Genomic DNA, 25672 nt, shown 5'->3' with positions numbered 1-25672 from the left:
TCAGTAAATCAATCAATCAATTGTATTTATTGAGCACTTACTGTGTGCAGAGCACTGTACTAAGCGCTTGGGAAGTACAAGTTGGCAACATATAGAGACGGTCCCTACCCAACAGTGGGCTCGCAGTCTAGAAGGGGGAGTCAGAGAACAAAACAAAACATATTAACAAAATAAAATAAATGGAATAGATATGTACAAGTAAAATAAATAGAGTAATAAATATGTACAAACATATATACATACATAAATACAATAAATAACAATAATGATAATCAGGTTGGACACAGTCCCTGTCCCACACAGGGTTCACAATCTAAATAGGAGGGAGACCAGGCATTTAATCTTGATGTGACAGATGAAACACTGAGGCCCAGAGAAGTTAAGTCATTTGCCCAAGGTCTCACAGGAGGTAAATGGGATTTGCTGCTTCTTTATCTCAGCATGGCATAGTGGAAATAACTCATGCCTGGGAGTCAGAAGGACCTGGGTTCTAATTCCGGCTCTGCCACTTGGTTGCTCTGTGTGACCTTGGACAAATCACTTCATTTTTCTGTGCCTCAGTTCCCTCATCTGTATAACGGGGATTAGGACTGTGAGCCCCATGTGGGAGAGGGACTGTGTCGAACCCGATTTGCTTGTATCCCTCCCAGCTCTCAGTACAGTGCCTGGCACATAGTAAGTACTTAACAAATGCCACAGTGATTATTATTACTCTTAACAATAATAACAATAATAATAATCTCCAACTGTCCTAGAGGATGAATGGGTTTTTTGCCATTTGATCAATCCTTGAATCAATGTTTTAGGTGTTTTGGCTATTTCATTAGTTTCCAATGTCCTTGACTTTTAAATTCCTGCTGGAGAAGGCCAGAAGGGCAGTGCTTCCTCCAGCAGCAGATGGCTGTGATGAATCGAACACATGTCGTTAAGTTTGCATTTGTTTTAAACAAATGTTAAATGATTATGTGGGATGTGAAGACATTTTAATTATTGCTAAGCGCTGTAGCTTATGATTTGGTGTTAGCAGAAAACAAGGCTGTAGTCTGAGAGACTGAAGTCTTACATTTTTCCCCTAACCAAACCAAACCCTCCACACATGGAAATTAGAAGGTGGTTTCAGTGTGGGTTGACTGTGTAGGATAATTGGAAGTCATTGAGGTAGGATGAGGGAAGCAGAAGAGTATTTAGGGAGCTGTAGCATCCATCCTTAGATGTGAAAACTGAGAGCCTGATGATTCTTGAGATTAAAAACCAAAATTAAATAAAAATGAGGAGGAAAAAACATATAGCCCATAAATTAGGGTTGGCCTTAGGAAATGTCTCGGTAATTACCCTGTGGCGTGGATGTAGTATTTGATGTCCTGGGAATAAATGCTGCACAAGGACAAAATTAATTTTAACACAGAAAGAAAATGTATACTCAGTAACATTTTGAACTGTAAAAATGTTGAGAGACCATTCACCTTTGCCAGGAAGTAGGCACATCTGGTCTTTGTGCTTTGTTAGCCATAATGGTTCAGACCGACACTGTAGAATGTAATCAAAATTACCCTCAACTAGTGTAGATCTAACCTTCTTGGAACCTTTCTTATCTTTTCAGCTTTATTAATAAACATAAAATTTGAAATCTCAAAATGTTCAGTTTCTCAGAAATCCATGCAAATTAGCACTGGCCCAGAACCTGAAGAGAAATTAGGCTGACATTCAAAGAACTCAAGTTGTGGGCAAGTATGAACTTGTAAAATTGAAATTCGAGCCGCAGAACTGGCAGCTGGCGGTGCCAGTCTGGTAAGAGCTTGCCTGTGACCTGGGTATATGCCGGAAATCCGTGGCTTTTGGAGGCCGGTGAATCCCCGCTGCTTGGCTTGTCCGATCTGCCAGCAGTTTCATTGGCGGGTGCTGTGGGCAGGGGCCACTGCCAGACCAGTCGGGATGGTCGGCCTGGTAGACCATCATCGGGGTCACCGTCACGAGGCTCTGGGGCCGTCCTGGTCAGGTGCAGGGTAGCCTGCCTGACAACGGGAGATGCCAACATCTTCCCCAGCAGAAATGTAGACCTTGATTTTTGCCTGCTGTGCTGCTGTACAGCTGCTCACCTGACCTCTCGGGGCTCCTCTGGCATAGGGACACCCCAGATGGGCGAGCTGGCCAGCCAGGCTCCTCTCACCTGGGTCCCTGGGGCCTGGCACTGGAATGATGAGATCTATCTCAGCTCTTCCCTTCAGTGCCCTGGCTTGTCTCGGCACCGCCCAGGTCTCCTGGCTTCCTGTTGGCTGGTGCATGTGTTCCTTTACCATTGCTTCTTATAACAATAATAATAGTAATAATTGTTAAGTGCTTACTACGTGCCAGGCACTGTACTAAGCACTAGGGTGGGTACAAGCAAATCAGGTTGGACACGGTCCCTGTCCCTCTTGGGGCTCACAGTCTCTCTGTTTTCCAGGTGAGGTAACTGAGGGGCACAGGAGTTAAGTGGCTTGCCCAAGGTCACACAGCAGTCAAATGGCGGAGGCAGGATTAGAACCCATGACCTTCCGACTCCCAGGCCCACTAATCCCACTATCCACTAATCAATCAATCAATCGTATTTATTGAGCGCTTACTGTGTGCAGAGCACTGTACTAAGCGCTTGCACTGTACTAAGCACTGCTTAGTACTACCCATGCTGCTGAGAAATAGCATGGTCAACTCTGGTCAACTCAGCCCTTGGAAGGCTAAGCCTCTATTGTTGTCCCCTTTCCACTGTCTGAGCAGGTGACGGGCACATCCTAGCAACTGCGTGTGTGTCACAAAGGGTTCAGAGGTGGCACTCCGACAGTGGTATCTCTGCCACGTGTGCGAGTGGCCTAGGAGACCAGCTCAAGGCTGATGACCTCTTCATTGGCACCTGCAGATGGTTCCTGACGGCTGACAGCATTTTCATTTCAGCCTCTGGGCTATCTTCCCAAAGGCTGTGCTGGCCATTGGTGCAGTGCAACTTCCTCCCTGCCGTCCTCATCTGTGCCACGTAGCTAGAAGTTTTGCTTTACTGCATCTTCAAAAGGTTCTCTGTTCTCCTTGTGTACAGACCCTCGCTCCCTCCCCTCCCCCAGCTTCAGCTCACGATTCATCAGCTGAATGGGAGTCAGCATAGCTGGCACATGCCAAGCACTGCTTCAGAGCTGATCGTGGCCCTGGACCCCGTTGCTTTGCATGGCTAGTGTGACGTGAAGGTGGCCGGTGGTACTGGTGAAGAAGCCAGCTGTGGCAGGTGAAGCTAGAGATCCGTCAGCTCTCCTTGGGCTGGCCATCCCACAGTGGTCTCGAGTCTTCCACCACTTTCCTTGCCCACCCATGATGCAGCCTATAGTACCTGCTCATTTTGCAAAGTGCCGATGATGGGTCGCTGCTTGCTTGGCTCTGAAGAGCTCCTTGTTCCAAAAGTTGTTCTTCAATTAGTCAATCAATCAGTCTTATTTGTTGAGCTCTTTCTATGTCCAGAACATTGTACTAAGCACTTGGGAGAGTATAATAAAACAATTGGTAGGTGCGTTCCCTGCCCACAAGGAGCTTGCACAGGGGGAGTTTGGAGTTGTTATCCTGGAGTCTTATTGGTTCCCCGGGTGAACAGACTCTCACACAGGGCTCCCTGTTGCCGGTCAGATTGGCAGATATGTGTTTTTCCCTGGTAGTGCTGTTGGCTAGTATCGTGATGTTGCATTGTCTGGAGGCTGGTGTTCAAGCTGTCATAGCGATATACTGGTTTTGGCTTTGTTTACCATCCAGAATTTGGAAAGAATCAGAGGTGATGAGTCCGGCACACTGGGCCAGTTCAATTGTTCCTGCTTTCTGTTGGCTAACGCCTTAGTTACTGATGGTCCCCTGTAGATGCTGCTGCTGCTGATGGTATTTTTGAAGCACTTACTATGTGCCAAGCACTGTTCTGTGTCCAGGGGTAGATACAAGGTAATCAGGTTGTCCCATGTGGGGCTCACAGTCTTAATCCCTGATTTACAGATGAGGTAACTTAGGCCCAGAGAGGCTAAGTGACTTGCCCAAGGTCACACAGCAGGTAAGTGGCAGAGCCGGGATTAGAACCCACATTCTCTGACTCCCAAGCCCAGTCTCTTGCCACTAGGCCACGCTGCTTCTCATTCTTCTCGTGATGCTGCTTCTAGGCCAAGCTGCTTCTCATGATGTCTTTCTCGGTTGTCTTCCTCTCATTTGGGAGGTTGTCATGTTAATATTCCCCATGGATGAACTAGTTTATGAGAGAATGCTTCACTGTTACATTAAATAATCTTTTAAAAGAAATCACAAGCACATAAAGCATTTTACTAAGCACTCAGAAGTCACAATTCAAGATTCTACCTCCCAACTGTCTTCTTAAAGTTTTCTCTGAATAATAATTACCTTGTGGTGGTTTACCAAGTACCATGTGCTGAGTGTTGGAATAAATACAAGGTAATCAACTGGGACATTGTCCCTGCCCCAGGTGAGAAGGCCCAGAGAGGTTAAGTGACTTGTCCAGGGTCACATACAACAGGCTAGATATGGAGCACTGACAACAGGACTTGGATCCCCTTGATTCCCAGCCCCATGCTCTTTCCACTAGGCCATGCTGCACTCCTGGTTCCAGGAAGGGGAGAGGTTGGTAGGGAATTCTGAAGAGTCCACAGAGATAGAAGGCACAAACTGCATGGTGGTGGCAAAGGAGAGCTATGGGCTGTGTAAATGCCGACCTCCACTTGGGGATCTGCCCCCTGAACTCTTTCCCTTTCTGCTCTCCCCCTGTCCTCTTCTCTCTCTCTCTCTTGCCCCCTCACCTTCCCTCTGCTTCTTTCTCCCTCCTTCCCTGTCTCTTGCTCCTCTCAGCTTCCCTTCCTGCTTTAAATCAATTGATCAATCAATCAATGATTGTATGCAGAGCACTCTACTAAGAACTTGGGAGACTACAATCCCTAGTGGGTAGTCATGATCCCTACCCACCAGGGGCTTCCAGTTTAGGTGGAGAGACATTAAAATAAATCACAGAAAGGAGAAGTGGCAGACTGCAAGGATATGCACATATGTGCTGTGGGGCAGAGTGTGGAAGGAATATCAAATATTTAGGTGATGCAGAAGGAGCATGGTGTAGTGGCTAGAGCATGGATCTGGGAGTTAGAGGGTCTTGGGTTCTAATCTCAGCTCCACCACCTGTCTGCTTTATGATCTTGGGCAAGTCACTTCACTTCTCTATGCCTCAGTTACCGCATCTGTAAAATGGGGATTGAAACTGTGAGCCCCTCATGGGACAGGGACTGTGTCCAACCTGATCTGTTTGTATCCACCCCAGTGCTTAATACAGTGCCTGGCACCTAGTAAGGGCTTAACAAGTACCACAATTATTATTATTAGAATGAATAGCAAGTAGGGAAAATGAGGGCTCCAAGAGGGGAAGGCCTCTTGGAGATGTGATTTCAGAACGGTCTTATAGGTGGAGAGAGTGGTGGTCTTTTGGCTCTGAAGGGGGGAAGGTGTTCCAGGACATAGAGAGGGCATGTGCAGGGATTAGCAGTGAGATAGACAAGATCAAGGTACAGTGTGTAGGCTGGTGTTTGAGGAGTGAAGTGTGCAGGCTGGGTTTTAGTAGCTCAGTGAGGTGAAGTAGGAGTGCCTTAAAGCCATTGATAAGGAGTTTCTGTTTGATGCGGTGGTGGGTGAGCAACCATCGAAGGTTTTTGAGGCTCGTCTCCCTCCTTTCCTGCCTCTCTCCCTTTCTCCTTCCCTCCCTTCCTTCCAGCCTTTAATACATGCTGAATTGCTGAGCACCCTGTAGCTGCAGAGCTCTCAGCAGCTGTTTGTGGACTGCAGCACCTGCAGAGGAACCACAGAGTTTTTTGGGGTTTTTTTTTCGTCATGGATTGTCACCAGAGCCTTCAGAGAGGGTCCATGGCATGAAAAAAAAAATGCATCTCACTGTTTAGAAGAATCAGTAACCGACTGTTCATTAGAGAAGAAAGAAGCTGTTGTACGGTAAAGGAAGTATTTTTTATTGGAACTCTGAGAAAATACTCATCAGAGCAATCTTACTTTGCTGGGAAGTGCTTGACACCAGAATGTTTGTAGAAGTGATTTTTACAGTTTGGTAGCTAACTTTTGGGTAGTGCAATTTCTCATCAGAGATTAGGGCTGTTCTTGGAAGTCCCAATAGTGCTTTGCACACCAATGCCTTTATTTTCATAAAATATATAAATACAACTTGTAATTGACATTGCTGTGTTGGGGTTCTGAGTTGGTCAATGTTCCCAGCAAGGCTTTTCTCCTCCAGGAGTGTCAGGTTCTTGGTCTCGTTGTTTTTTCGGCCCTCCGGCTCCCAGAGCCACGTGGATAGGTGTTGTGCTTATCTGAGATTCTGTCTGCCATCGAGGATGATGGAGAGAACATGTGACTTCAGTCTTGCCAGTACCTTAATGTACTTCCCACCGGAATGCTAGGCACTAAAACCACTTCTAGACCAGTGGAGGCTGTTTGTGTGTGCAATATATTGTGCACCAGGCCAGACTTGGGGTGAGGAGGATGAGGGGCTAGTTAATGCTCCTCTCAAAGTGGGCGCCATAACCTGCAATGAAGGGTGCACTGGACCAATATCCAGAAAGGGTGAAGAGTGGGATGCCCCAGTCCATCCCGTACATTCTGCGGGCATTCAGTAAGATCATGGTTCCACTCAGCTCTCAATGGTCTGTGTGGCCAGGGAGACGGTGGCCAGAGCAGCCCTGAGATCCCACTGGTGCAATCCACATATGGATGTGGGGTGTGCGGTTCGGCCCACCTTCCCAGCCCACCTTCCCAGCCCACCTTCCCGGGCCCATCCCTTCAGCCAAGGGACCGCTGCAGGGCCCCAAAACTCATCCACTGTGCCTTAAAAATAGAACAGCTGCCATCCAGTTGGGGGTTTGGCCCTGTGAACCCCAAGTGTTCCTGCTGTCATTCCTTGTCCAAGGAAAGCAGTCCCAAGGGGCCCCTTCTGGGTGTTGTAAGATTGAGGCCGAAACTCCGCAGCTGAGATGGATGTGCAGGGGGAAACAGGTCTCTCTAGTTGAAGGGCATTGGTGGCCCAGGGTCATTGCTCCATCACTGGATCATCTGGGGAGCCTCAAAGAAGGGAATAAACCCAGCACTCAGCCAGCCTCTGGCTGGAGTTTCAGGGGGAAGGGCAGGTGGAGACGAGAGGGGTGTTTGGATCCTTTCCTGTTCTTTGTCCGCTGGCCAAGGAAACCACCTCTTTGCAGTTCTCTTTTGGGCAGGGTGCGAGCCACAGCAAGAGCGCGATCTGAAATGATGTTATTTTAAAATTCTCTTGTGTGTGTATGTGTGTGTTCTGTTACATCAGGCAACAACTGAGCGGCCTTTCATTCAGAAATTATTTCGTCCAGTTGCTGCGGACGGGCAGGTGCACACTCTCGGAGATCTCCTCAAGGAAGTTTGTCCTTCTGCAATCGTTCCTGAAGGTACCGTATCAGCCCCAGAGTCCCACTGCCTTTGCCACCCGGCCCACCTGCAGAGTCTCGTGGACATTGGAGGAGTGCCCGTGAACAAAGGGAAGGGGCTGTTGGTGGGTTAGGGGGGTCCCCGAGTTCCATTCTGAAGGGGAAAACCTTTCTGTGTTAAAGTGTTCAAGGATTTGCGGGGGGTTTCTGTGCAAATGTAGAAGGGCAGTTTGGTCTCTTCAGCAGTTCCCCAGTCAGTTGCCTATGGAACAAACAGCTCCTCTTGGAAGGTGAGTTTGCCATGGTCCAGGACAGAGACTAGTCCTGAGAGGAGCCGTTGGGTCTGCGCTGCTCTGGGGACCCTGGCCACAGCGGCGGTGACCTCCTTGCTGGTGGCAGGGACATGTGGAGGGGAGGAGAGGAAGAGAGAGGCAGAAGAATGGGGCTGTATGGGCAGTGGCAGGTTGGGGTGGGGCTGTTCAGGTCTAGAGCAATGGAACAAAGGAGGGATGACCATATTTCTGATTGGTGGAAACAGAGAATGGACGTTGGAGTGAGGTGGTGCTTGGGGTGGGGTGGCACGTGATTCATGGGGGAATCGAGTGCCTGGGGGAGGATCAGGAATTTGGGAGGGAGACCTCCAGGCTTGTTGTGACTCCCCATCCTTGGTGTGGGCCCCCTCCAACTCCCAGTGAGTTGTCTTGGTCCTCCATCATGCCCTCCCCACCCCACTTCCCTCCAGCCGGGATCCACTGGCTCGTGAGACAGAGAGAGAGAGAGACAAAAAGAGAGAGAGATGACAGGCTCCTCAGGGCTCCCATGGGAATCGGCATTTCATTGGGTGGGACCAGTGAGGACCACTGTGGGTGTGGCTGGTGGGGATTGGAATGGCAGACCCTGGATTAGGAGGCCTATGAGATGCAGGACCTCACGAGAGCTCGATGTTGTTTTGGCTCAACTCCCAACCAAATGCCAGGCGTGGTATCTTTTTCTGGGATGCGTGACGGTGTTGACCAGGCACTGAGTGGGGAAGGCGACTTTCCCTTGGCTCTGACTTGTCTGTAGCGTTCACACAGACCCCATTTAAAAAACTAAGTGAGGTGCAATGACTTGACCCTGGGGTCTTCAAATCAGGACTTTTCTGTTTATGAAGAACGGATGGATTCCTAACTCCTCACTTGCTAATGGGTGAGGGAGGGGTTCAGTTGGTGGGGGGAGGAGGTGGCCAGGGGGGTGGTCTCGTTCTGGAAAAAGTAGTCTGGGAGAGCCTCAGCAGCAGGAGAGCAAATTTCTAGACGGAGAAAGGATCAAGGGAGGAAAGGAGGGAGGGAAGAAAAAGAGGGGGAGGGGAGGAAGGTGGAGAGAGGAGGTATTTGAGGGCCTTCTGCCTCTGCTCCTACCAGAGAGCTGTTCAAAGCTCCCAGCTCTGGCGACAGGCCATAATTACTGAGAAATTCTATATCCTTTGCCCTTCCCCATCTCTCCCTCCCTCCCTCCCTCTCTCTCCTTTACTTCCTCTCTCCACCCTCCCCTCCCTCTCTCCCTCCGCCCCAAACTAGATTTTAAAGCTGAGATCTATCTGGAAGTTGATTGTGGTTGGACCTTTTGTGTAAGGATAAAAGCATTACTTACAACTGAAAATTGCCTTGCTTAATTAAATGATAATAATAATAATAAGCTAGAAGAGGATATGAGAGACTCTCCATCTATTTACTCGGTTCAAATTTTTTCGTTAGTTTCACATATCTGCGTGGCTCAGCGACAAGAGCTCGGCTTGGGAGTCAGAGGTCATGGGTTCTAATCCCAGCTCCACCACATGTCTGCTGTGTGACCTTGAGCAAGTCACCTAACTTATCTGGGCCTCAGTTACCTCATCTGTAAAATGGGGATCACCTTGTATTTCCCCCCAGCGCTTAGAACAGTGCTTCGCACAAAGTAAGCATTTAACAAATGCCATCATTATTTATATCTCTGAGTTATCTTAATTTTTGCAGTTTTTCAGCTTCAATACTGTTAAAAGAAAATGTTAAAAAATTTTAGGAGTATAACCTCAGAGGCATGACACTTAAAATGGCAATTCCAAGCGTTTATGCAATGGTGTGTCATCACTAGAAAGGTGGGTAATGCCTTAATGCCTGTTGTAAGCTACCTCTGCCCCCAAGAATGTCTTCCTGTTTCAGCGTGTAGTGATATCACAATGTGAAATCCCAGAAATCCAAGCTCATCTGTGTAATCAGGGATAGGTGCAAAGGGAACTTCCCACTTCTGCATTTATATTGGCAAATCCTTGTTCCCCATAGCCTTTCTGTGTATTCCACTCTTTCCCTCTTCCCTGTCAGGAAGGGGGCCAGTAGGCTCACATAGAAATCTCAGCCAAAGGAAGTCTCCCCAGAAAGCAGGCTACTCATCTGTGTGGATCCCTCAGAAGGGTGGAAATTGAGCTCTTCTTGCCAAGGTTGAAAGCCCAGTTTCAGGGAGGCAGGAATTTAATTCCTAAGGGTTGAATCCCTAATCCATCCCTGTTTGATTAAGAGCTATCATAGGTTCAACTGTGGACTTTTCTTTGAGAGGTCAAAGCGAAGCTTAGCCTTGTGTGGTATTTGAAGAGCGACGGCAGCATGTAGAAATGGCTTGACTTTCCTCCCTGGCTCTTCCATGATTCCTTAGCCTCCCTCTCAACCTACATGGAAAGGCAGCCTTCCTTAGGGCTAGTGGTGCTCTTCCTCCCACCAGGAGGAATGGTCTGTTTCCTGGCGAATAGGAAAATTGTGGAAGCCAGAGTAGGAAAAAAATGAGGTGTGGACGAGCTGTACAAGAAAAGTGGCATTAAGGGAGAGATCTGATCCTTGAGATGATGAAGGGCAAAGGGTAATTATGCGATGGGGCTCAGGGTGAAGCACTGGTGTCCTGTGTAGCCCAAGGGACACTCTTGGTGGGCAAGGAACTTGAAGAAACCCGAGCTAGGAAGGCTGAAAGCCTCAGCCCTCTAGTCACTGGGGTCAGGCTTCCCTCTTAACCTTTCAGGACCATGATCCCCCACATCTGACATTTGTGGATTCACTTGGGCTCCAGGAAGGAGAAGGTGGGGGGATGCACCTGGCTCTCCCTTTCCCCTCAGAGAGCCTCTACCCATGAATAAGCCAAGCCCACCCCAGCCAGGAGCCAGGGGATTGGAGATTCTCCATCTAGGTCTCTGTTGGAGTTCCAGAAGTTGGCCCCTTGCTGATGGAGCACCTGACCACACTCCCATACCCGTTGGGGCTGCAGTTAGGGGCAGGTTTTATCTTTTCTGTCACTGTTTCCCTAAAATGGGCCCTACGCATTGGTGAAGTCTATAATTGACTTGGGAGTGACTTAGCATGTTCATCTTGAGAATACCTTTCCAAGGTGACATACGACATAGTTGAGAAAAATGTAAAACCAAATCCACAGTCTTTGGAGGTTTTGGCTGGGAAATCCCTGATGACCCCCTGGCTTGAGCAACCCGGACATTGGAATGAATTCCCTGTGTATTTCTTGTCCTTCCCCCTGTAGTTTATTTTAGTGTCTGTTCCCCAGCCAGAAAGTCAGAGCCTCAGTCAGGGATCATGGAAAACAGAGTGACCGAGAGGAAAGAGACCGGGCCTGGGTTCTAATCCCGGCTCTGCAAGGGGCCTGCTGTTTGACCTAGGGCAAGTCACTTCGCTGATATGAGCCTCAGTTTCCTCATCTGTATTTGTTCTGCCTCCTACTTAAAGCTGTAGGCCTTGTGTGCCTTATCTGCATGTACCTTATGTACACCAGCATTTAGTAGGTACAATGTTTAGCACAGAAAGTGTTTAACCAATACCATAATTACTGTCATTATTACTGTTACTGTTGTCCATGGTCCATCTTTATGACAGAACGAACCCAAGGCAGTAAGGTGCAAATTCTTAAAAGAAAAAATGCTCTGTTCCTCCAAGCGTTCATGCGCTCCTCACATGAGTCATCTCCTACCCAGCACCGAGCCCTTTTATTCCTGCCCGACGACTGTACGGTTGCCAGCAAACACACCTGCATGACACGGCGCCAATCGTTTGGGGGCAAGATTGCCTCGTCTTTCACACAGTTGCCTTCTATTTGTAAACAGTTACTCGAATAGTTGCTCTTTTCTGGTTTGAACTTGGTCCAGGAAAGATTATAGCTTATGAGAACTTTTTCTGATTTGACTGTTGGTTTGTCGAAACAGTACCCAGACCTGCTCACTTGGCCAGCGGCCCCGCTGGACTGCCGGTGGTCGGGCCCCAACTGTTGGGTGCTGCTGCCTGCTCCCGGCTGCAGAGGGCAAGGGGCTCCCTTTCCCCCTGGCTTCCCCCCTCCCCCCAGGAGGCTCCAGGGATGGGGTGGCGGGTCGAGCAGGCTGAAGCCGGACCAGAGCTGCTGAACCTTTGTAGCCCTTCTCTTTAGTTGCCTCTATCCCGGCCTGCTTTTGCCCCAGTCCTTGCAGTCCTGGTTGCTGTTCGGTCCTCAAAAACCCTTCGATGGGCCAGAAGCCCTGCAGAAAGACCTGTTGTGCTCTCTCCAAGTTGATTATGTGGTCCTCAGCCGTGGAGAAAGCAGCTGAGATTTCATAAAAAGTAAAAAGTATCACGAGTACTTCCCCGGGATTGACCCTCCGGCTAGCCGGGGTGGCAGCTTGGAAAGCCACTGGATAATTAGAAGGCGTGCCCTCACCCAGGACTGTCAATCAATCAATCAACCAATCGTATTTATTGAACGCTTACTGTGTGCAGAGCACTGAACTAAGCGCTTGGGAAGTACAAGCTGGCAACATATAGAGACAGTCCCTACCCAACAGTGGGCTCACAGTCTGTCATAGGCAATAGACCCCATCATTGCCCCTCCCCACTCCCACATCCCCCTACCCTTGCCCTGACCTCCCCAACCTGTGCCTCTCCTGTTGAGGAGACTCACCACCCCTCAATTCCCACCTTTCTCTGCCTTTTCCAGCTGTCCAGAAGTGTTCCAAAGCAGTAGTAGTAATAATAATTATAATGGTAATATTTAATAACTGTGGTATTTGTTAAGCACTTACTATGTGCCAAGCACTATTCTAAGCACTGGGGTAGATACCATTAACCATGTGGCAAACGCCATGCTAAATTCTGAGGTAGTTATAATGCAAGCTGATTGGACACAGTCCCTGTCCTAGATGGGGCTCATAGTCTAAGGGGAAAGGCGAACTAGTATCCGATCCCCATTTTACAGAAGGGAAAATTGAGGTATAGAGAAGTTAAGTGACCGGTCCAGGTCAACAGCGAACAGTGGTGGAGCAAGGAATTGAACCAGATCTCCTGATTCCTAGACCCGGACACTTCCCACTAGATCGAACACAGGCCGGAGAGTCTGCAGGACCTGGGTTCTAATCCCAGCTCCGCCACTTGTCTGCTGTGTGCAAGTCAATTTAATTTCTGTGTTGCCATGGCTGGCTGTCTTTATTCACCATCCACCCCCTCAGCGCTTATGTACAGATCCATAATTTATCTATTTATATTGTCTGTCTCCCTGTCTAGACTGTAAATTCACTGTGGGCAGGGAATATGTCTGTTATATTGTTGTGTTGTACTCTCCCAAGCATTTAGAAGCAGCTTGGCTCAGTGGAAAGACCACAGGCTTGGGAGTCAGAGGTCATGGGTTCTAATCCCGGATCTGCCACTTGTCAGCTGTGTGACTTTGGGCAAGTCACTTCACTTCTCTGTGCCTCAGTTACCTCATCTGTAAAATGGGGATTAAGACTGTGAGCCCCATGTGGGACCTGATTACCTTCTATCCCCCCAGTGCTTAGAACAGTGCTTGGTGCATAGTAAGCGTTTAACAATTATTATTATTTAGTACAGTGCCCTGCACACAGGAAGCACTCAATAAATATGATTGATTGATTAACTTCTCTGTGCCTGTTACCTCATCTGTAAAATGGCGATAAAGACTGTGAGCCCCATGTGGGACAGGGACTGTGTCCAACCTGATGATCTTGTATCTACCCCAATGCTTAGTACAGTGCCTGGTATAGAGTAAGTGTTCAACAAATACCAGAATTATTGTCATTATTATTCCCTAAGTGAGTTAGCACATTTACTTCTGCGAGAGTGGCAAATCCTGCCAGGCTCTGTCAAAAGGCTAGGTTTCACAGAGACTGTAATGCTTGATTACAGTCTGGAGACACAGGTTGCTAGGAAACCACAGAGTAAGACTTCCTTAAGGTTTTTCCCCCTCTTTGTGGAAGAGGCTGCCGCCCTTTGCCCCCTCACCGGGGAAGTTGGAGTTTTGCTTTTGTTTAGGACCTAAAGGGAATGGGCAGGGTGCCAGGGCACTGACTGGGCAGGCCTTTAGGTTGCCCGGTTCTGTCCACCTGTGCACACATTTGGCACACCGACCTCCCTGGCTATCGGGTTGAAAGCGAAAGCCTTGCAGGCTGGGTGGATTGGCTGTCATCACATGATAAAAAGAGAAAGTACACATAAAAGTCAAGTGGTGCTATTGTCTTCCAAGCCAACAACAAGTGATTCAGGCACTGGAGGGATTCAGTCTTGCTTCACTGTTTGAAGGCAGGACGTCCCGGGCTCAGGAGTTGTGCCGTGCCTGGCCAGCTGTTCTGCTGGGGTAGGGGTCATTCTGTTGTCCTGGGGAGGTGGCTGAGGAGGAGAGGAAGCAGCAAGGAAGAAGTCACTTGAGGGGAGCTCAGGTAGATCTGCCCCATGTCTCCTCCAGAAGCTGGAACCTCTCAGCAAACCGAGCTTCTGGGCAGACCTGAGGGAAATATGTCTTCTTCTCTCTGCTGATTTTCCAAAGCAAGACCTGGCTGCTTCTGGTTCCGCCAGAGCCCCTGCACGCCTCTGCCACAGGTGTGAAGTGAGAGCGGAAACCCGTGACCTCTTTGCTCTCACTTGGCTGCTAAAAGCCAGAGTGGCATTTTGGGCTGCTAGAGAAATCAGAAATCCAGATGCAATCCTTTTTTAATGTTCCTTCCTTGCTAGTAGGTTTCATGAGGAGGTCAAAGAAATATCTGTCCCTCTGCCTCCTCTCCTTTCTGCTCCTTCCTTTCCTCCCCCCATTCCTTTCCCCAGATCCAGGAAGGCCGAGGTCTGTTGGCCACTGAGTTTTCCTTCAGTGCCCCCTAAGTGAGTTCCCAGTGGGCCACCTGCTGCCAAGCTGTTGCGTGGAAATTAGGGGGATACCAAGGCCTAGTGGCTTGTTCTCGCTGTGGACTTTGGTCCTGTGTCACCAGACCGGAAAGAGTAAGGTGCATCAGCATTACTTAGTGCAATGAGACTAGGCTGTTTGAGAATGGCCCTGGTTGGTCTGCCCAGTTCTCCTAAGGCAGGGGCCTTGGGCTTGCAGGGGAGCAGAGGGTGGTCTGTGTGCCTTCTCTCCAGGATTCAGAATTAGCAATTGTCTCTGAGTTGGGGGCTCTTTAATAATAATAATAGTAATAATAATAATAATGGTATTTAATTTACAGATCAAATTTACCGATTTACCCATTTACAGATGAGATAACTGAGGCACAGAGAAGTAAAGTGACTTGGGAACTATAAAACAGAGAAGTGACACCGTCCCTGCCCACAGGGCAGTTCCACTGTAACAAGGGGAGAGAAGGAGAGAAGCAGCGTGGCTCAGTAGGAAGGAGCACGGGCTTTGGAGTTAGAGGTCAGGGGTTCAAATCCCGGCTCTGCCAATTGTCAGCTGTGGGACCTTGGGCAAGTCACTTAACTTCTCTGTGCCTCAGTGACCTCAACTGTAAAATGGGGATTAAGACTGTGAGCCCCACGAGAGACGACCTGATCACCTTGTAACCTTCCCAGTGCTTAGAACAGTGCTTTGTACATAGTAAGCGCTTAATAAATGCCATTAAAAAAAAAGGGGGGGTGGACAGAGATAATTGTACTTACAAACAGAAGGAGCACAGCTTCGGTCCAACTGCTCCTTCACATCCTGTCTTGCCCAAACCAAACCCATCCTCAAATTGGGCCAGCGCCATTCCTTCAGCCGTGGTAGTGTTGGATTTTGAGTGCCCTTTCCAAGACCTGTTGTCTTCTCTCACAGTTTACCTGAACAGGAAGGCCGGGCCCTGACTCCTCCAATGGCTTTATAAATAGAAAGTGGCTTGAGGTTCTCTGACCCATCCCCCATGTTTGTCCTTTTGTCCTTTCCTGTCATATTAAGGAAGTAACGTGAGCCGTCCGTCAAGTTGTCTCCTCTCAGGGCATGGCAGGGCTCGGCACACAGCAGGCGCTCCGTAAATGCGATGGATGGATGGATCGATTGATTCCAGGAGCAGGAAAGCAAGATTTTGGTGCATGGAGTACTCTTCATTTCAAGTCCTGAGAGGCTGAATTGGTTGTCTGTTAATGAAAGATAATTGATGACTTGTTTAGTTCGTTGTAAAAGTTTTCTTTTTGTCTTTGTTTTGAGAAAGTTTTCATCGTGATATTTTTGAAGAGGGCATTGGGAATTTTGAAAAATTCACTTAATTTCTCATTGAAATATTCACACATAGTCTAACTTTCTCCCGACTAAACTGGTTTGTAGAACATATCAAGCAGAAAAGAAGGGGCTGGGGGAGGGTCTGGGTGGAGGTGGAACACTCCTGGGGCAACACTGAAATCTCCACCGCCTTCTACTTTCGGTCAGCTCTGACACACGCTCTCTCCTCGCCCTGTTGACCTGGACTTCTGGGCCCTTCAGGTCATGAGAGAATCAAGCTCAGTGGGTTTAGTGAGTTTCTCCTTTTGAGTCTCAGAACTGTGCGACAGTTCTTATTCCTTTTGCTGTTTGGTAAACTCCGAGTGAAAAACGAATGTATGAAGAAGAAACAAAACCAGGGCTCAAGAAGATGTGACTGAGAATAAAAACTGTTCAAGATGCTTTTCCTTTGAGAGCACCCTGAGTTTTGGGAGTGGGGGGGAGTTGCTCCAGATGGAAAGCGATCCTTGGTCTGCCTCAGCCAGCGGTGGTCCCGGATGGCTGTAAAGCCCCATATTGCCTGCCTAGTGAGACTGCATCCGGGAGAAATTGATGTAAGTCTTTTAGAGTGGGTTTGTCTTTTTCCGATAAACAGCCCTCTCCTTCTGCTTGTGATCACAGGATGGAAGCTCTGTGAGCTTGTATGTGTACATTTTTACTACTACATCATGTAGAGCACTCTAAGATTGAGATCTCATTCTCCAGGAAGCATTTCTGGCTAAGATTAATCGCCCTTTTAAAAATCTGCTTTTGATGTATTCCTCCGGCTATATCCTGACTTGGTTTAACCCCCTTTGACCTGACCTCAGTGACTGCTACTGCCTCAGCTGGGGTGAAATCCTTCAGCATGATGTATGCGCTGCCGGCCACCACCCCCCTACCCCCCCGGGCTGTTCCGCCTCTATGGATTCAATTACCCGGGGCTCAACGGCTGCCGGGGATGCTGATCGGGCTCTGGGACAGGACTGGTTAGGCCCCAGCAGAAGCGCCCAGGCTATTTGACGTTGTTGCGGGTGGCGCAGCCCATTCAGCCTCCAGTGAACCGGAAGAACTCACTTGGGGAATTGCCAGGGAATTTTGCTTGCTGCCCAGAGCCTCCCACAGCGACCAGCGGAATAGTCGGAGAATGGGAGAGAGAAAGGTGACACATTAGGAGACTAAGTGGTGGTGGGTTTTGAACTTCCTTTCCCTCTTCCTGGCAAGCAAGTAGTGAAAACCTGCACTATGAATTGCGTGTGAGCTTCCAGTTCCGAAGGATGTATAAATTGCACTTCTCTTGAAACCAACAGTGTGTTTGCCTTCCTTAAATTAGCAAGACAGGGTCTATCTATTGACTCTTCTTTCATTGATTAAGAGCGGGCTGCTGAGGTCCTGGAAGCCCACCCCTTTTGCCAGCTTGTGGCCAGTGCTGCTGGCTCAAAACTGCGCTTCCTTGGCCAAGCACAGGAAGGCAGATGTGGCCAGAGAGACAAAGCCATCTGTGCCTCGATGAGTCAACTCCTGAGATGCCTGGTTTTCTCCTGGTAAGAGTGAGTAGAAATGAACTTTGTTGTTCACATAGGTTATGTTTGCTCATTGTCAGTCAAGCACCCTTCCCCAAAATGTCTTTCAGACCGTGCTGTATAAACACAGGGCGGTTCAGATCATAAATGACTCACAACCTTACCAGGTAAAACTGTAAAGAGTCCTGTACTGTTGCAACTAACTCCAAAATGGCCACAAGCTCCAATTGTGCTTTGCGTTCCCTACTACGCTCTGTCCATTCATTTTTGATACTCTCTTTCATCACAGTGAAAGAAATCATTGAAGCAGTGTGGCTCAGTGGAAAGAGCCCGGGCTTTGGAGTCAGAGGTCATGGGTTCAAATCCCGGCTCCGCCACTTGTCAGCTGTGTGACTTTGGGCAAGTCACTTAATTTCTCTGTGCCTCAGTTACCTCATCTGGAAAATGGGGATTAAGTCTGTGAGCCCCACGTGGGACAACTTGATTACCTTGTATCTACCCCAGCGCTTCGAACAGTGCTTTGCACATAGTAAGCACTTAATAAATGCCATTATTATTATTATTATTACGTCTGGCCACAAGGCATTTCAAGCCTGTATTTCTGAGGGGCCCATTTTTCTCTCAGATCCTCCTCTCTGGGGCTGGTGGATCTAGAATAATTGGATCCATCCTTTGTAGGTGGCCAGACAGCCTGGTAGAGATAGTGCTGAATGGAAACTCTCTCCTGTCTTTCTGTGACCAAGACTGGCGGTGTGTGTCCGCAGATTACCAGTTCGGGAATCTGAACCACTCGTGCAGAGTGCCGAGAGTCTCTCCAAGGCATGCTCTTCCAAGCCCAGCAGTTAACTGTGCATGAGGAATGTTGGCTTAGCGTTTTGGAGAGCGCAGCGCTATCTGGATGCTGAATACTCCACCTGGCTGGGAGAAGTGATTCAGCTTAGATGAAACAACTGCACTGTCCGGGCCAACAATGCTGGTTGTGTCAGGGATGGCTCCAGCAGCTTCTTCCTTCCTTCCTTACGATCTCCTGTTGAAATCAGATTCAGTGAGAGCCCTAAGAGTCCATGGGCAGCAATTCCTTTGTTCATTGAGCTTGTGGGTGCCAGTGATCATTCCCAAAAGACTATTCTGAAAACTCCCATTCCTGAGGCAAACCACACCTGGCTCTTTAACAATGGGAGAATAGTAGCAGCAGCAGCAGTCATAGTGGTATTTATGGAGCACCCACCTGCTGCAGTGCAATCAATCAATCTTTGGTATTTATTGAGCTCTCACTGTGTGCAGAAAGCACTGTACTAAGTGTTTGGTGGAGTGCAATACAACTGAGTTGGTAGACACATTCCCTGCCCACAACAAGCTTTTACAGTATAGAGGGGGAGGCAGACATTAATGTAAATAATTTACAAATTCATACATAAGTGCTGTGGGGCTCAGGGTGAGGTAAATAGCAAGTATCCAAAGGGTACAGACCCAAGAGCACAGATGACTAGGAAGAGAGCGCCTAATCAGGGAAGGCCTCTTAGAGGAGATGTGACCTTAATAATGTTTTGAAGTTGGGGAGAGTGTGATCTGGTGTATATATGTGTGGGGGGTGTTTCCGGCCAGAGGGAGGTCGTGGGAAAGAGGTTGGTAGAGAGATAGACAAGATTGGGGCACTGTGTGCAAGCTGGTGGTAGAGGAGTGTAGTGTGCACGCTGGGCTATAGTAGGAGATCAGTGAGGTGAGGTAGGAGAGGATGAGAGCGTGGGAAGAACACGGAGCTTGTGCTTTAACAGGGTAAACGGACATAAAAATATTTACTAATAGAGTTGTCAGAGTGTTGAATGTACAGTTGAGCAGGCATGTGTCCTTAAGTGCTGAGGGTGGCCATAGGTAAGTTGAGAAGTGTGAGTGGTTGCTCTGAGCCGTTACTATTAGTAGAAAAAAAAAACTATCTGTGGACTACTGAACCTTCATCATTGTATTGCAGTAGACTAAATGGAGGAAATTTCTGAATGCTGGAATGTTATGGGAGACTCCTGGGAGGATCCCATAGTCCAGGTAGATTAAACACCTGAATAATAGTAGTAGTCATCACCATCATCATCATCATCATTGTGGTAGTTGAGTGCTTACTATGTGGTAGACACTGTACTATTCACTGGGGTAGATACAAGAAAATCAAGTCGAGTGTTCGTGTGAATGGAATTTTCACCATAATGAGAGCTAAATTAGTTGAGGTGTTTAGGAAGTGCGTTCTCGGGGCCAAGCGCTGTGCCAAATGCCGGGATAGACACAAATAGAACAGATCAGATACCGTCCCCATCCCACACAGGGCTCCCAGTGTAGGTGAGATTCTACTTAAAATTCTTTTGCTTTTTTTTTTTTTGTTTCGGTTGACTTTTATTCTCAAACTAAAGCCGTGTTTGTGAATGACTGTGCACCCTGGGTAATCAGAGCTGCATTAGGATTATAATTGTTTGAGATTCAAAGTGAAATAAAGAACACCGTGGGGGGAGCTCACCTAGGGCTGCTTCACTCGATTTCTGCTTCAAGTATTGGTCTACTTAAAATATCAAGTTGACTTACAAAATATAATCAATTTGAGTGGGTGGGGGGAGGAGGAACATTTTTCTCTTGAGTCATTTGCTTTGTAGTGACATTTTTCTCGCTCTTAAGTATTAAATTCTAGATTTTCACTTTGAAACGTGAAGAAACAGTTTGGTTTTTTTTAAATCCAGTTTTCTTGGTCTGTATCCTAGTGTTTCCTTTCATGCATTAGAAGAAAAAGACAACAACAAATTAAGTAAATCTCCCTCCTGGTGTACTTTAGGGTTTAACACAATGTATTGCACTCAGTAGACATTCAATAAGCACCACCACTGATAGTGATAGCAACAATAAAAATATTGGCTGTATTTTAAGAGCAAGATCATCAGGTCAGACATAGTCTCTGTACCTCACTGGGCTCACAGCCTGAGGAGGAGGGAGGACAGGTATTGAATCCCCATTTTACAGATGAGGAAGTTGAGGCACAGTGAAGTTAAAGTGATTTGCCCAAGGTTACCCAACAGGCAGATAGCAGAGCTGGGATTTGCACCCTGGTCCTACTACTGCTACTACTACTACTACTGAAACGCCACCCCACTGTTGCCTGCTGTGGATACTGCCTGTTCTGAAAATAATCTAGTTGCTCATTGTTCCCCAGCAGGGTTGCCTAGGAGATAATAATATCTATGCCTTTTCCTTTGACTTTCAGTGCCTCAGCCAGGCCTTTGTGTTCTCAAATGTGTTTTTATGCAAGAAATGTAGGGCCCTTTGTGGCCTGCGGCCCCAGCAGAAACTGCCTCCCAGCTCGTTCCCATGACAGATCCTTTGTCGACCCTGGGGGTCTGTGTTTGGATTTCCAGGGTGACCAAGTCCAACGCCCCGAAGAGAAGACTGTGTCAAGATCACCAGTTGCCTACTGAGGAGGCCTCCAGAAGGCCGGTGGTCAGTACAGATCAGGGCCTGACCTTGGACTTCAAGAGTGGGGCCTGGGGATCCCGGTCGGGGCTGTCTGTCCCAGTCACTGAGCAGTGAGATCAGCCCAGCGGGTAACCCCAGGCCCTTTCTTTTCCCAGGTGCCACGCAGAAGGCTGGGCCTAGGAGCCCATGCGCCATCCAGTTCTCCCCAGTGGTGGGACCCCAAGAGGGGTCTGGTTATGCCCCTCCCTCCCTGGGTTGCTGTTGCTTCAGGCAATAGGAGGAAGGTGACCAGACTTCTCAAACATAGGCCGCTCCAGGGCAGTGCGGGTTTCGCTTCCTGCGTCTCCGATTGCTCCAGGCTGAGGTGCCTGAGCCGACCAGGCGATGGGTCCCTTCCTTTGAGCCCCACCTTTTTGGGGCAGTGCATCCAAAGGTGACTCTGGTTCAAGGACCAACCTTCCCCAGCTGTCCCTCTTACTCTGACAGCGCCCCTCCTTCCTCTTTCGACTGAGGGCTGAGTGGGTGTAGGGATTCTGAGAATATTAAAGATTTCTAAGAAGCACAATACACTAATTGTTTGAAGAATGGGTTGGAAGGAACAGCTAGTCAATGGTAAAGCACAGAGGAGGTGGCCCTCCCCCTTCCTCGGCATCACGGAGGCAGGGCCCGGATATGAGTGGAGCCTTGCAGATTCGGTTCCCAGACCGTGGAGCGGCGCTTCGTCACTGTCTCCCTCTAGAGAGAGATGACCCAGAGCCTGTGTGGTTTGAAGCTTGGCGGCATTCAGAGCTGGTCCCAGTTTGGGGGCTGAATTTGCCCCTTGGCAGGGACAGCGCGCCTGGCTGTGGGCCTGGCCTGGGGCCTCCACCCAAGCACTGTGGGGCACTGAGGCAGTGGGACACCGGCCTTTGAAAAATCTTCTGGGCGTGCATTTTTCTGTCTCCGGAAACAGTTGGAGCTACCTGAGTTCTGACTCCAGAGGCTCAGAAGGCTAAGTCTTATGGGCTCAGGCTTTTCTTTTGTTTGTTCTCTGATTGTCCAGTGCTTTGACACAACAGGAATCTTTGGCTTAACTGCCAGCCTTTAGGACAGTGGACTCCAGCTCATTTGACTCAAGTATCTGAGGGCCTTGTTTGTTCATCCCACAGCATTTATTGAGTACCAACTGTAGGCAGAACGCCATACTAAGTCCAGTGATGGGTTTTCCAAAGGCAGGATGGAAGGAGTGTGGCTGCCGACTGTGCCATGTATCCACACTGATTCCCTGTTCCCTCCATGATCTTCCTCTTAGAAAGGGCTGGGGTTCTAACCTGGGGACCAGACCTTCTGCTACATGAACTGGGAAAGGGACATTGGAAAAGCTCTCAGAACGATTAGTCTCTCAGGGCCTCTGGATTAACATTAAAGCTTATTCAGCCAGTTGGAATAACTGGTATTCCTGGGTGTAACTGGTAAAAATTTAGGTCGCCAAGTCCCCTGATCTGTTTTCTCCTCTACAGTTTCATTAACGTCAGCCTTAGGTGAGCCGAGTAATTAAGAAAGGACTGATACTTTCAATAAGTTTCACTCTAACGGGATTTTTGTCAGAATTAATCTTAACCCTCAGGTTTCTGTTTGAGGTGATGCACCATGCAATGTTTCAACTTTCTCCTTGCACACATTTCCCTCTAGAGCCCGCCGAAGGTCGAGCACATGTGTGTGAAGCTTAGGCCGTCCCACGACCACCCTTAGCCCGAGCTTCCTGAGGGGGCTCTCCACCAATGGGGTCCTGAGCCCGGTCTCCCCACCTGCACCCCACCCCCGGTCACTGACAGCTTTGGTGCGATTTCCCTCTCCCCCTGTTTGCTGACGGAGGGCTTTCTTTCTTTCATTTAGACTCTGAACAGAAGCAGCAAGTGATGATCCATGGAATTGAACCGATGCTGGAGACCCCTCTGCAGTGGCTGAGCGAGCACCTGAGCTACCCTGATAATTTTCTCCACATCAGTATCGTTCCCCAGTCCACGGATTGAAGGATTCCCCTGATGCCCCACCCACCCACTTATCCCCCCACCCCCGCCTGCCCTGACCCTTCTGACTCCTTGAAGCCCCCAACCCTGGAATCGACACAGAATGTGTCAGCCTCTGACTTCAGGGGGGCTCCAGGGACAACGGCAGGCAGGGGCAGCCTGACCTGTCAAGTTTCCAGGCTGCAGCCACCATACAGGAAGGAGGAGCCTTCTCCAGATAAGGGCAGTTGGGCTGGTCTTTCTTCGCAGCACCTCTGTCCTCCTCCCTCCTCCTTCCAACTTTGCCTCCTCCTCCTCCATCTCCTACTCCTCCTCCTCCCATTCCTCCTCCCCTCCCTCCTTTCCACCCCTTCTGCCGTCATTAAACCTCAGCTGCAACGTGAAAACCTTCATGGGGCCACGGCGAGTCTTCTGTTTTTCTGTAAAATAGCAGCTGAAACCGGCGGAGGGAGTGGATATGGAACAAGGGCCCCTCACTGTGGGTCTCTGATTAGCAAATAAACTGGGGTATCCCCTAATGGGACCGGGGTTGAACTTGAGGTCGAGGCAGTGGAAACATCGGTTAAATTTTCAAGAGAATCAGGCGCAAGAAAGTAAAAGAGAGATTCTGTTGTCAAAAAGTTGCAGTAATTTTTTGTAAAAGATCCAATTACAGTAAGCCCGTCTCTCCTCGGTGAAAGTTTCCTATGTTTACAGTGTGTCTATTGGTATGCAAACATCTTTTAACTTTGATACTGAGCAGTGAGAGAGATTTTTCAATAAAACAGTGAACCATGTCTTGTCACTGTAGAACACGCACAGTTTTGTCACTCGCCAATCTTTTCTGACTTGTTCGGAGCCCGTCACTGTTTCCACTGCTTGGGCTCGCATTTGAGCTGGTGGTGGTGTTCAGGGTTCAGGCCTCAGGAGTAGACAGACCTGTCCTGGGAACTGCCGTAGCTAATCTTGCTGTCGCGTCCGAGGCCTTTCTGTTAATATCTTTTCTTTCCCCAGTAGGAATGTCAGAAGGAGTCACAGGGCATTCTTGTTGCAGTTCTCTTCATGGCCCTGGGCTGAGAGCTGTCAAGTCTCAGTGTGATAGACAGACGTCCTGGACCCTTCTGCCTACCAGAAAGCCGTGTCTTTTCCGAGCTCGCGTTTTCCTTACCTCTGACCCCACTCCCAGGTGGGTTCTCTTGGTGGCTCACCTGGGGAAGCTTTGAGACCACTCCAGGCCTCTCCCCGTCGGGGAGAATTACGAGAGCTTTCTAGAACTGTACCAAACAATGAATGTCCTTGTGCCACCTGGCTTCCTATCCTGTTCGGGACACTTTTTGTGCTGTGCTTTTTATCACCCAGCCGCTGACCAATGCTGGGCGGCGCTGGCGACCCGACCACCGTACCTGCCCCCGGCACTCTCCCTCCCCCCGAGTGCCGGCCTTTTGACCAGGGTCGATAGGCAACTCTGAAGCAGAGGTGGCCTGTCCCTCTGAAAGTTAGGAAAGCGTGGAATTTCCCCGTGAGCTGCTTGTGTCTCCTGCGTGCACTCGCTGTAATCACTCTGGGCGTAGTGAAAGGCCGTTTCTGTGAGGCAAGCTGGATCTGGTCAGAGGGGCTTTTTGCTGAGGAGACGGGGCCCGCACAGACGGGCAAGGAAGGCTCATTAGCCAGGGCCAGGAAATGAGCAAGCGGCATGGTGGGAGAGCCAAGAGAGAGCAGCAGAATGCCTCAATTCTTTCAGGATTAAGGGATATTAAAAAACAAACCTCAAAAACACATTGACTTGGGTTTATGCAAAAAGAGGTCAGACCACAGAGGATTGTTCAAGTTAAGTATTTTTCCTCATCTTCAGTTTGGGGGTTTTCCCCAGGTGATTTTGACTGACTGTCTTGCACCTTCATGAGCCAAAGGGTCAAAACGCTTCTGTGGATAGTAGTAGTAGTAGTAGTAGTAGTAGCATTTATTAAGCGCTTATTGTGTGCAGAGCACTGCGCTAAGTGCTGGAAAGGCTGAAAACCATTGTAGAGAGAAAGAGAGAGAGAGGTGGTGTCCCAGTGAGTGGGTTCAGAGAGCAGAAACAGCAGCAATTAATATATTGAGTGCTTACTATGTGCAAACCACTGCACTAAGCACCTGGGAGAGTACAATATAACAGAGTTGATAGACATGTCCCTTGCCCACAGTGAACTTATAGAGGGGGAGACTGACATTAATATAAATAAATTATGGATATGTACATAAGTGCTGTAGGGATGGTAACATTTTACTTGGCAAGGCAAAAGAACTTGCCTCCCTGAAGTCGAATGAGGAACAGACGTAGACCAGGCTTGAAGTTCAGCGGCCCTTTTGGCCTTGGCCTGCGAAAGCAGGTTTGGCTTCTGGGTCCCAGCAGTTGGGACGTACCACGCTGGCCTCCAGCTCTTTCGCCGCTTGTGAGTCAAGCCCCAGGACGCAGTCATGGAACAAAGACAAAATGCAGTGCTTGGCTTTGATATCTATTTTTGTTTCTTTTTATTTGACTATTTAAATTTTACGGTTTATTAAAAAATGAAATGAAGCTCGAGTCCGTCTTTATCGTCCAGAACACAAACAAATGCGGCCTCAAGCCAAAGTGGGCTGCGCAAAACCCAACACAAAGTGACTTTTCTAGATGGCCCTGGGCTGAGAAGTAACAGACTCTGTGGGGAATGAGAAAAACAAGACTCCAAGGAGAGAGGGAAGCATCAAACGTTAATTACATGAAGGAAAACTGGAGAGGAACCCAAATTCCAGCCCACCGATTCACCCTTTTCTGCACAATATC

The 25672-nt window shown here is 48.7% G+C and overlaps 1 protein-coding gene across 1 annotated transcript in view; it reads left to right on the top strand.

The window, feature by feature from the left end:
- The window catches only part of ATG5 (autophagy related 5), a 96597-nt gene extending 71171 nt beyond the window's left edge, over positions 1-25426 (top strand). The window contains exons 7-8 of the mRNA XM_038760768.1: positions 7352-7469; positions 22757-25426. Coding sequence (XP_038616696.1) covers positions 7352-7469; positions 22757-22893 — 255 coding nt within the window. The 3' untranslated portion in view covers positions 22894-25426. The remainder of the gene's footprint in view (positions 1-7351; positions 7470-22756) is intronic.
- The last annotated feature ends 246 nt before the right edge of the window (positions 25427-25672 follow it).

Source organism: Tachyglossus aculeatus, chromosome 19 (genome assembly GCF_015852505.1).
Source record: "Tachyglossus aculeatus isolate mTacAcu1 chromosome 19, mTacAcu1.pri, whole genome shotgun sequence".
In the NCBI taxonomy this organism is placed as follows: domain Eukaryota; kingdom Metazoa; phylum Chordata; class Mammalia; order Monotremata; family Tachyglossidae; genus Tachyglossus; species Tachyglossus aculeatus.
This window is presented reverse-complemented; position numbering and strand designations above follow the sequence as displayed.